The sequence below is a fragment of the Nansenia antarctica genome (genome assembly GCF_963989245.1).
Source record: "Nansenia antarctica genome assembly, chromosome: 19".
Taxonomy (NCBI): Eukaryota; Metazoa; Chordata; class Actinopteri; order Argentiniformes; family Microstomatidae; genus Nansenia; species Nansenia antarctica.
The window spans coordinates 22,661,839-22,674,338 of NC_137692.1; the positions used below are offsets into that span (position 1 = coordinate 22,661,839).

A 12,500-nucleotide genomic window follows, 5' to 3' on the forward strand; every position below is an offset into this window, starting at 1 on the left:
ATGTTCATCCACGGAACACAGGTAACAGATACACTGCTGATCAGTGCGACAGAAAACCTCCAGCAGTTTGTCATGATGGGAGCAGATCTTCTCCTGCAGTTGTGTGGAGGCTTTGATCAGCTTGTGCTTCTTAAAGACAGGAGATTCGTAGTGAGGCTGGAGGTGAGTCTCGCAGTAAGAGGCCATGCACACCAGACAGGACATGAGGGCTTTCTGCTTTCTCCCAGTGCAGACATCACACGCCACATCTCCAGGTCCAGCATCACAGTGAGCAGGAGGAGCAGGAGGAGCAGCTTGGAGTCCTGTCTTCTTCAGTTTCTCCACTAATTCAGCCAACATGGTGTTTTTCCTCAGAATAGGCCTGGGAATGAAGCTTTCCTTGCACATGGGGCAGCTGTATGCGCCCTTCTGATCACCCTGGTCCCAGCAGCCCTTAATACAGCCCATACAGTAGCTGTGTCCACAGGGAATAGCCACCGGATCCTTCAGTAGATCCAGACAGATCGGACAACAGAAGGAGTCCATGCTCTCTGCCATGTTGCTGCACACACACTAGTCTGTGACTCTAAATGTCACTTCTTACAGTGGCAAGAAGAGAGTGTCAAGAAAAACGGTAGATAATGTCTTGTAGAGAATGTCGTATATTTTCTACTATATATATCCTATTTTCTAGTGTTGTGCAATGGCTCTTGTAATCTGACCAGCCCTCGGACTTGGGGCCGTGGTGACATCACAGGGGACGGCCCTCATGGCCATCTGGATAAGGTGATAGGCTATGACCTGTGACTGTATTTGCATATTGTGGATGAATAGGGTTGAGACCCAAGGGGGGCTCTCTTTACCAGCGGATCCCAGGAGAGGAGGACAGAGACAAGGCTCCAGTGTTGGTATACGTATACCCTGTTTTTGTAACTCTGATTAAATCGTCTTAAACTCAATAGCTGTTCTTTGATTCATAACTAACAAGAGAAATACACAACATTGATGGCGAGCCTAGCAACGGAGATAATATAGCTTAATTTACAGTATTTTGCAAACTTCAATCTAACGAAGAAGGTAGGTTTTCTGCAGAGACCTCTCTCTCTAGTCGATTGGTGTGTTCAAAATAGACTGTAAATCTCAGATAAGTTATAGTCAAAAGAATCTTTGTGTAACGGTAATCTTGTTGGAATAGAAACAAACTTTTCATAATCTTTAATAAGTGGGTGGTGAGAGCCGGACTTTGAAGCCCGTTTTTTTTGTAAAATATAGTGTTTGGTGATAAGGGCCGAATTTGGTAATTCGTTTTTTGGTGTAATATTGTGTTAAGATATTAGTTGTGGAACTAATAGATATTGTTTGTACGGTATTGGAATATCGTGTGTGTCTGTGTAAAATTCGGTGAGGTTGTGTTTATGTGTTGGAGTGTGGGTGGACTGGGTAGTCTGTTTTGTATTGTAGCAGTGGAGAACATGTGAGGCTCTTTGTCTGTGTGAGAGGACGCCATTGTGTGGGCGGAGCTTGGGCGCCATTTGCAGTGTACTTTCAGCGGAGCTTAGGCGCCATTTGCATTGTCCTTTCAGCGGAGCTTAGGCGCCATTTGCAGTGTACTTTCAGCGGAGCTTAGGCGCCATTTGCATTGTCCATTGTTGTAAACGGAGCGATAACACGCACGCTCGGGCACGCGCGCAGACACGCGGACACACAGGGCCTTTAGACATCTCTGTGAAGAGACTGTGGAAACGTGAATACATTGTAGAATATTTGAATGAGATAAATAATAGTTTAACTGGATTGAAAGATAATCGTGAAGTTGTTGTGTCGTGGAAGATGGCATTATTGTGGAAAAGCAATGTTATGTTGTAAAGATTGATCTGGGAGTCCACGGCGGGTTTCCCCTCATAGGAGAAGGACAAAGACTAGCCCCTCCTTCCCCTACTCCATTTTACATGGAAGAGCTGGCGCATGCGCAATCGATGCGCGTTAGCCGGAGCACAGCTCCATCTGCTGGCCAAAACACGACAAGACATTTTTAAAACATTGGCTCTCTGTAAATTGATGAAATACAACCCTCCTTCATTGATGATGTTTGTAGATGATTGTTAGATATTACTTTAATTAATTTAATTAATTACTAATTGATTGAATTAATTATTCAGATCATTTCATTTTCTGTTTCACAGAACTTTGATCAATTGTTTTGTGATAATCTAATAGTAATCTAATAGTAAAATTTCTTTTTTCGATAATAGCTGAATGACTTCACAGGTTTACATCAATGAAGTGTACGATTGTACAATGACTAAGTCTAATTAATCATTCATTCTTTCCCAATAACAAGTCGATTTCTTTACAGATTGTAATTAATAATTAATCATTCATTCTTTTCCAAATAACAAGTCGATTTCTTTACAGGTTGTAATTAATATTCGTGTTTTACATCTTTTTATTTCAAGTTAAGTTCGTTTTCACAGTATTTGATTAGGAATAGCAGAATAGTTTGTATTGATAATTAAGCAGTAAAAGGGTTTTTGTAAATCGGTGAATACTTAGGTGTTGACCAACCTTTGTGATTTAATAATTGTGTTGACCAGAACTGTAATTAGTATTGAATGAGTAATTAAGTGACACATATTCATAAACAATTAGGAAACACATTTAAGTATAAAGTACTTACACAGATATTAGATTTAAGTTAATACTGCACTGACATACACAAGAGGCAAATCTGTTATTTTGAGTTGCAGGGTTTTGTGGGGATGGTTAATACAGTTATATTGGACTAGCATTTGTTTAGCAAACAAGACAATAGGAAGGTGGGTTGTAAGAAAAGTACACCTTATAGAATATTTTCAGCATATTGAGCAGTATAAATCAATCAGCTTAAAATGGGAGCAAATTCAATGAAGGTGTTAAAAGATATTAGTGAGGATAGTGGAATATTGGCAACTTTATCCCCTATGGCTATAGTGGAAAAAATGAATCCTCTTGTTAGGGAAATTAGCAAAATGTCAACGAAATGGAATAGCCGTTGGGCATACATTGAACAGCCGTGGCCGAAAGAGGGCAGCCTTAATTTACAATTAATTGCAACATTGGAGATACTTATCAATGTACACAAGGCAAATCAGAAAGGGAAAGATAGGTCAGAGAAACGCAAGTTAGAATTAGACATCTTAGACCTCTTTAAGGTAGAGGGGCAGAAAGTAGCATCAGCTTGGAATGAGAAAACAGCTCACATGAATCCAGAAAAGAAAAATGAATTGGCCTGAACACTGGAACAGAAATTGAACATTCCATTCACAAACATGTGTCCAGTCTCCAGTCCCCCTCCATATGCTAAGGCAATGAAGGACCATTCCCAGAAGAAGAAGAAGAAGAAGGAGCCAAGGGGAAAAGGGGACGACAGGAGTGACGAGGAAGATGACAGCGAAGATGGCAGTGAAGACTCAAGTGATGACGACAATGCAGATGGAGGCTACAACGCGCAGGTCAGGAAGATGATAGCCACAGCCGAAAGGAAAGGTGGGAGAAGACGCCCGGAGAAAGCGGAAAGAGAGGAAGATTGTCACCGAATGTCATCAAATACATTAAAGAACTGTCCAGTGCTGATTCGGGGTAACAAGATGGAATATCATCCGTGGCATCATACAGATCTGTCTGAAGTGATGGAGAAGCTCCCCGTTCTTCAAGAGGGAGGACATTCGTGGACGCGAGAGGTCGACGTGATACTGACAGGAACGCAGGCCGCAATGGGAGACCTGAAAAGACTCTTAGCTTTTATTGCAGGATTGGATACAATGCAGGAAATATTGATGAAGGCAGGACTTCATAGATATATCAATACATCAGTTTATGATCCAGAGCTCTTCGCAGCAAACAGAGGCAAACTGTGGAAAGCAATCAGGGAGATCTACCCTACTCACATTCACCCAGACAATATCATTGTGAAGCCACTGGGGGGGGATGAGAATCCCAGGGGTTATGTTGCCCGTGTGCACTCTCAATGGAGAAGTGTGACAGGGAAAGACGCTGAAGATAACCCCTTAGAAAAATCCATAATCAGGGAAAAAATACAAGAAGGGCTTCCTACCCCAGTTAAGGATAAGCTAGCAGAAGTGGTGGGGCTACGACACATGAACAAAGCTGTTTATATAGACCACGTAGCTCATCAAGTTGAGTTATATCGAAAGAATATTCAGATACAGAAGGCACGAGACGAAGAATCCCTCAGAATATTGACTCATTTGCAATTGACTGAAAGCGAGAGGAACATAGAGGGAGTGCAGGCTTTAGCCCCACAGCAACAGCCACCTGGAGTGCAGACTGCTACTTACCAGTCCTACCCACAGGGGCCACAAGGGGGGTATCCATACCCACAAGGGCCACCAGGGGTGCAAGCGGTTCCATACCAGATGTACACACAGGCTGGCCAAGGACCACCACCAGGGGGATGGACAGCAGCAGGAAAAGAGATGCTAGAACCATGTTACCAATGCGACCAGAATGGACATCTAGCCTGTACCTGCTGCAACAGGCCCCAGGGGGGCGCAGGGGGGAGCCAAGGAGGAGGATATTGGCCTCCTACTACACCTGCTCCAGGAGTGATGAACCCTTACGGAGGCCCAGCAGCTGGCCTATAGGGGTGCCCGGAAGATCCGAGTGGGAGGTGCCAGCTGGTGGTGACAAAGAAGCCTGAAGGCGCCACGCACCTCCCTATGTCTAGAGAGTATGTGAAGACAATCGGATTTGAGGGAATTAAACAGCTGATTCCTACAACTGAGCTTGTAGACTTAGAGTACAAGGGACAGAGAGCAACTCTGTCAACACTTGTGTCAGAACACACGCCAACAGGGCTGCTAGGGAGAGATGCTCTATGCCAATTGAACTGTACAGTAAAATGCACACCTGACGGCTGTCAGGTGACGGTGCCATCCGGTGTTCAGATTCCATCGACAGCCAGAGTGATTAAGCATAGAACAGACCTACAAGCTTTGCCTTTAAAGGGAGCTGATATAGAATATTGGGTTGATGGGTCTTGTTACGGGGTAGGAGAAACGTTGTGCGCTGGGTATTCCTTAGTTAAAGCACAGAATTCAAAGTTTATTGTAGAACAGGCTGAGGCAGTTCCTCAGCCTTGCTCGGCTCAGTTGGCTGAATTGATTGCCCTCACGGAAGCATGCAACTTGGGAACCGGACGGAGAGTGACAGTGTACACCGACTCTGCCTATGCACATAATGTTTGTCATTTTAATGGAGCTGTATGGAGGGGGCGGGGTTTTAAGAGAACTGATGGTACGCCTATACAGCATCACGCACAGATCATGAAGCTGTTACAAGCCATGATGAAGCCAAAGGAATTAGCCATAGTGAAGTGTGCCACACACAGGTCTGACTCATCACATGTCACACAAGGTAACAGGGCTGCAGAAGATGCAGCCAAAGCCATTACAGGAGCAGACAAGGCAGGTAAAGGTCTTCTGGTCACACATGAAAAGCAGTTACAGGGCATGGTCACACTTGAGGATTTATTGATGTTACAGAGTAGAGTAACTACGTTAGACAAGAACGTTTGGCTAGCAAGGGGGGCAAGTCAGGATGACACAGGTCTATGGAGGAATCATGAGGGGTTGGTTGTAGCACCCTCAGATTTATTAGGCATGTTAATACAGGAAGCTCATGGATTAGCACATGTGGCTAGGGGGGAGGTAAGACGCAAGATCACCAAGAAATATGGGTTTTGGAGTCCATATTTGATGGAACAGATTGACCATGCTTTAGGTCAATGTGGGGTCTGTTGGAGAAACAACATCAGAGTGGGTACACCAGTGGTGTCTGGGCATATCCCTACCCCAATAGGGCCACGGGTGGTGGACAGGGGGGTGGATGTACAGAGTAGGCAGGATGTTGTGCCAACAGGTGCCGAGGTCCCCAGAGAACCTGAGAAGGAGGAGCTACGAGGAGATGCTGTGGTGTTGCCAGAGCCAGTGGCAATGCCAGTGTTACAGCCAGTGACATTACCGGCAGTGCCTGAAACCGAGGGGACAGTGGAAAGCTGTCCAGATGCCAATGAACCAGAGAGTGTTGACAGTCTGGAGGTCCAGCCTGGGAGTGTCCAAAGCCTGGACACCTGTGCTACTGGGGATGCTGGCGAGTGCCTGCACCATGCTTCAGATGATGCTGAGGGCGACTCCCCAGACCTTGATCAGCGTGGGAGGGGACCAGGCGGCTGCCTGAACCTCAATGACACTGACGGACGACGACCAGTTAGGAAAAGATTAAAGACTATGAATAGGGTAGTGAAGCAGCAGATCAAAGGGAACGACGGGAATGGACAGCAGATGATAGCATGGCTGGAAACGGTCTTAGGGGCATGGGAAACTTATTTTGCTAAGATAGGAGCACCTATTATAGCAGACATGATTTTTGACTTTCTTAGGAGGCAGGGCCTCATTGACTGTTTTTGGAAAATCAGTCACTCAGTCCACGTTAATGAACTTTTCAGAAGACTAGTCCTCATCTGAGGTGAAGATCTATGCATTAATGCATTCCCTTTGTCCTATGCTTACTGTTGGAGAATTATGTGTTATGATAACTGAATGTCATTATTTGTGTATTGTTTGTTTGTTTCTATATCGTGTGATTGAGGTCAGTTGAGAAGTGATGTGGTGGTTATACAAAGCTAGGAGAAAGGTTCTGTTCCTAGCACAACGAAAATGGAAGCTCCTGACTATGAAAGTGTTATCAATCTGAGACAGCGGTAAAGGCTGTTCTCCAACTGGGTACAAGTGCTAGCAACCTCTGACCCTGACGCTTCAAGGACAAAGAAAACATCGGTCGTTGGAAGTTTCTGTATTGATTTGTGCATGATGAACTGTGTTTAGTTTAATTGTGATTGTTATTTTTAGGATTCTTTTTTATTGTTGATTGTTTTGTATTTGGTTGCTGGTACTGGTGCTGGGTTGGTCTGTGTTATTGTGCTTCTTGTGATGTGTGTTGGTGTAGTTTTTCTGTTTGTTGTTGTTTATTAAAAAAAAAAAAAAAAAAAATATATATATATATATTTTTTTTTTTTTTTTTTTTTTTTTTTTATGTGGGGTTTTGTGTTTTTGTTTTTGTTTTGTGGTCGTTTAGTTTCGGAACACCCTCTGGGTGGTCCGAGGGGGGATGTGTCGTATATTTTCTACTATATATATCCTATTTTCTAGTGTTGTGCAATGGCTCTTGTAATCTGACCAGCCCTCGGACTTGGGGCCGTGGTGACATCACAGGGGACGGCCCTCATGGCCATCTGGATAAGGTGATAGGCTATGACCTGTGACTGTATTTGCATATTGTGGATGAATAGGGTTGAGACCCAAGGGGGGCTCTCTTTACCAGCGGATCCCAGGAGAGGAGGACAGAGACAAGGCTCCAGTGTTGGTATACGTATACCCTGTTTTTGTAACTCTGATTAAATCGTCTTAAACTCAATAGCTGTTCTTTGATTCATAACTAACAAGAGAAATACATAACAGAATGACAATCTTGTCCCAATGCATTGCTTGCCCGAGTCAAATAGTTGTAGGCATATATGGACAAATCTTGACATTGCATTTATAGTGGCTATTTGTCAACAAAAGAGTTTCTAACAAAATTAAACTTACAAAAAAACCACTGATGCACCATTTTAGTTTAGGCTGTACTCAGGTACTTAAGAAGTTCAGTGTCCAGGCAAGATCCAAGTTTTTAAGTTGATTTATTATCCAGTTCCAAGAAAACACTCATGTTCAATGGCTGCCTCTCTCGTGCTCTGGGAAAAACCATTTCCTCTCATGGTGCATCACCTGACACACACACACCTACTACCTTCATCCCAAGTGCTTGGCCTGGTGCCTAGTGCCCCTAGTGGTTACAAATAGAATAAACAAATAAAGAAATAACAAATAATAATAACAAAATAATGAAATAACACATTTTTTTTCATTTTGGGTGAGTTTTCTATTTTGGAATTGGGAGTCAAGAAAGAGCCGACTCAACTTCAACTCTGAAAGCAGGAGTCTGAGTTTGGGTAGACTCCTAAAGTCTTGGGTTACACCACTATTGCGGAGTCACAAAAGTGACTGCTTTCTCATTATGCCTGGAACGAAAGAAGATATGCCCCAGATCCCCTCATTGGACAGCAAGTCATGAACAAGAGCTGAATATTACTGAAACGGTGACATGAAATCTGAAATAATGTTGCACTCTTTAACTCTTGAACTCTTTAGGGACAGTTATTTGTCCCTGTCACATCATGGTTTGATAGAAGGATATTAACCCAGAAGATGACTGACTCAGCCAGCTCCTGAAGCCTACTGGTTATCACAACGCCAGACCCACATCACTCCCGTCGCGTGCGTGAGGCTGCAAAAAATAATTATAATTATAATCAATTCTGCCATCCACATTGTTTGCGCCAAGCGAACCTTTGGGAATCCTGCCTCTCATCCATTCAGAATCAAAATCAGAATTATTCGTATTGCCGTGTATATTTGCACATACAGGAAATTGACTTGGTGAGGTTGGTGCATATAAACAACAGTAAACATAATGTAAGCAAAACAACAATATATAAATAGTTTAAATAGACGATAGCAAAAGGGCCAATAGAACAATAATTATGTTGGCTGTAAATTAGAGTATGTGTGTGTGTGTGTGTGTGTGTGTGTGTGTGTGTGTGTGTGTGTGTGTGTGTGTGTGGCAGAGGGGTGGGTTGAGGGGAGAGTGGAGTCCCAGAGTCAGTGAGAGCAGGAGGCTGGTTTGTGAGGCCCACTCGTGACGTTAGAATTATAAGGTTCTATCTAAATTTTTGTCAAAATTGAGTTTTTTACATAGTCTGATCCATTAGGTGTTTATTAATGCCTGTGTGGTGTTATTTTTAAAATGTTTACATTTTTTAGTTAGTAATTAATAAAATACAAAGGTTCCATCTCACAGAACATAATGGAATGTAAAAACTTTGACGCTCAATATCTCTGAACTGCCCTAAACGGAGAGACCTTAGAATTCTAAGCTCACGCACTGCCATGGGGAGAGACTGTTCAGGTGGTGCAAGGTTCTGGTCTTGATGGACCATTACCTTTTTCCAGACTTTGGAAGAGGTGGTGACCGGGGTGGGAAGGACGGGCGATGATCTTCATCTGTCATGTTGTTATTTTCACTTGAATAATTGGAAATAAAAACACTGAAGAATAGAGGGGTTTAAGAATGAGACATGAGATTTATTCCCAAGTACAACTTCAAACGGTTATGGACTTGAAGCGAACTCAATAAAGGTCACACACAAATTAACATTACGTTATATCGGACTCCAAAAGGTATTTCATGGTTAATAATGATTGACGATGCTTTGCTCATGCCTGTGTGACAGACAATCGAACATATAGGATCTTAGAATCCATTAAAATGACCTGAAACACTTAGCCTTGGAATATATTTGTGTACAGTCCATTATGTTATTATTCCTTATGCAATCTAGATGAGGCACTTTGACCCTTCTACAAATAAGTTAGTGAGTACAAACACAAATGCAGATGTGTATATGTGACAAACAAACAAACAAACAAACAAACAAACAAACAGACAGACAAACCAGTCTAAACCAACAACATGATATTGTCCATTCTCAGTGACTTGACAGTTTAGTAATCGATGCTCTGGCTCCATCTAGTGGCTGAATAAAGCATTACACAGACCACTGCGAAGACACAAAGTAGGCTCCAGCCTCTCTTTCTACAACAACAAGAAAAAAAGAATGAAAAAAGGAAGAGTTTCCAGTTAGTTTCATCCTGAATTATGTATCTAATGTCCAGCACAAGATTAGATGTCTCCACAGCGACCTGCTACATAGCATCGGGCTTGGCTGTGAAAGAGTCCAGCACATGTGGCTGAAAGGTAGAGGTTCTGTTCAGGGGGGAGGAGGAGGGGTCTCTGGGTATTTGGTGTTGAGGGAGGGCCACTCCAGACCTGGGGCCAGTTGCATAAGCATAGATTAAGACTGGTCTAAGCCTTAGACTAGTGTTATATTCTCAGGTTAGACCAGTCTAATTATGTTGCATAAAAAATAAGACTGACTTATTTTGAGGTTAGAAAGTTAGCCACCTTCCCCCCTGGCTAAGCTTGATTTAAGAGCTGGGTTGCTATGGGAACGAGTCAGGGCTAGTAGCTAGCTAAAACTGTAACTCCATAGTGATAAACTACATCACTGGTTAAAACTGCTAAGCAGTATACTTTTCTCCACATTATATTCCTCCAATATACATACGTTTTCAGCAGAAGAAAAGGGAGGTTATCTCTCATATCGTCCACTGCTAGGTGTAGCGGTGTAGCTGTTTCGGCCGGCATGTTTTTTTTCCTGTCACATGTCTTATTTGACCTAGAATGCATCGCGTGACAGGCATCTAATTCAGTCTTACTTTAGTCACTCATAGGCAGGGCTGCCAAGTTTCACCAAAGGTTTGGAGTGAGATTTGGCGGTCGAGCGACCCAAAACTGTGCACGTCTCTCCCACCCAATTATTTGTGCTAGTTTCCTGCAATTTTACATGTTTACATTTTATAAAACAAGACCAAAATTCAGACAATATATCATATTTATGAAATCTTAATAAACAGCCGACAGACTCTAAAAGAAAATTGGGCCCCATCAACAGGACTCAGCCCCTTGGTCAGCAGCAGAAAGACCCGTGGTCATCATCTTATATACAGTGCATTGCTCATAGATGGCTATCATGTTATACAGTACATACCAGGGTTTTTCCTGGGTCAGAATGAGGCCTTGGTGGTTGATCTTGTGCGCGCGTAGCTCGTATTTGTATTGTAAATTGTAATTATTATTAATGTACCATGTAGGCTACCTGGTTATTGTTACAGTAGAGAAACAGAAAACAGTTACCAAAACGGAGTATTTACTAGCTAATTGGCAAAAGATTGGCGTGGTGCAACCAAAATGAGTAAACAACTAGTTTGAAACTAGCTAGTAACTAGGGGTTTAGTAACTACTAAATGCCTGCATTTAGTAATAACTTACGCCAAATTGGTGCAACCCAGTCCAGTAGGCTACCAGATATGGGGCCGGTTTCACAGACAAGGCTTAAGCCTAGTCCTGGACCAAATTACACTTTCAATGTAAAATCTCCATTGAAGATGCTTTTTAGTCCAGGATTAGGCTTAAGCCTTGTCTGTGAAACTGGCCCATGATGTTGTAATGTATGCACATATTTTGCTACCACGGTTGCCAGACGGAATTGACAATGTCCAGCCCAACCGGTCTAAAAGCTGCCGAATCCACCCGTCCAGTGTGACCAAAAGTAGCCCAATCTGGCAACACTGCTTGCTACGTTCTTGCAGCTCGCGTGAACACAGGTTCTTCCATCAGCGCTCGCCTGCCGCTTCGATTGCAGACTCAAGTTAACACGCGTGCAGAAAAATGCCACGAAACGGTAGCTTTCTTTCAAGGAAGTCCCGTAAAACAAATTGTTATTTCTCGCCGTGAGAAATAGAGATGCGGCGTGAGAGCGTGAGAACTGGTTGAAATGCGTGTGTCTCACGGCGATTGCGTGAGACTTGGCAGCTCTGATTTTAGTGTGTTTGTGTGTACCAGCTAGCCAAACAAGTGTTAGCTTGTTAGCTAGCTAGCTAGCTTTGTTAGAGATATAATAGATTATAGAAAAAGTTAATGCTTTTGTAATGAACGGTAATGTTGTGTGGAATCAAAAATAATGATTAATTCATTGATATGTAGATTTGCTGTAGAATAATACTGTGAATTGATATGATTTCACTAGCCTACTTCAGTACAAGTACAGTACACTGAGTCTATGGAAAACGTACACTAGAGAAGTGTCCACACCTCTGACCTGACATCTGTGTTACAGAATGAGGAGGTGAGAGGTTCTGAGAGATGACACCTTGATGAGAGTCACCAGCACTTCAGGTATTTGTCATTGTCATTGTATAAGCAATTCTATTTTATGAAGATAGTAGTAGGCTATTTTGTGAAAGTGGTGTTGGTAACAGTGGGAAATCTTTTTAAATGTACTGTCTTCTTTTTTTATTACAACTTTGATGCCCAGATGGGATGGGAAGGAACTACACCGAAGTCCCACTAGATGCTTTATGGACTATAATGATAAATGCATTATGCATTTGCAATGCAATGCATTATAATGCAAATGCATTATTTTTTACCATTCTATTATTGTATTGCTCAATTGTATCTTGCCTAATTTTACTCTCTTGTACTTGTAATGGGATGTAATAAACTTTTGGCACACATGGCAATAAAAAATCATGAATCTTGAATTATTATTATTATTATTTAGCCATTTAAACATGTCAGCACTGCAATTTTGTTACCTGAGGGTTAGCTGACAACCCCACTGACAGATGACAGGTAGATAATGACAGGTAGTGTAATGGGGGAGTGGTTGTCTTGAGGGTGTGATTAGGGTGGAGTTAACCAGCAATTGTTCCCACCCATTACCTCTGTGAAAATTGAGC

At 42.6% G+C, this 12,500-nt stretch overlaps 1 protein-coding gene across 1 annotated transcript in view; it reads right to left on the bottom strand.

Annotated features, from left to right (window-relative positions):
* The window catches only part of LOC308174006 (uncharacterized protein), a gene marked incomplete at both ends in the record, with an annotated part of 20,067 nt that overhangs the window by 3,129 nt on the left and 4,438 nt on the right, over positions 1–12,500 (bottom strand). The window contains one exon of the mRNA XM_080549059.1: positions 1–541. This exon is cut by the window's left edge and continues 48 nt beyond it. Within this exon, the coding sequence (XP_080405185.1) occupies positions 1–541 (541 nt within the window). The remainder of the gene's footprint in view (positions 542–12,500) is intronic.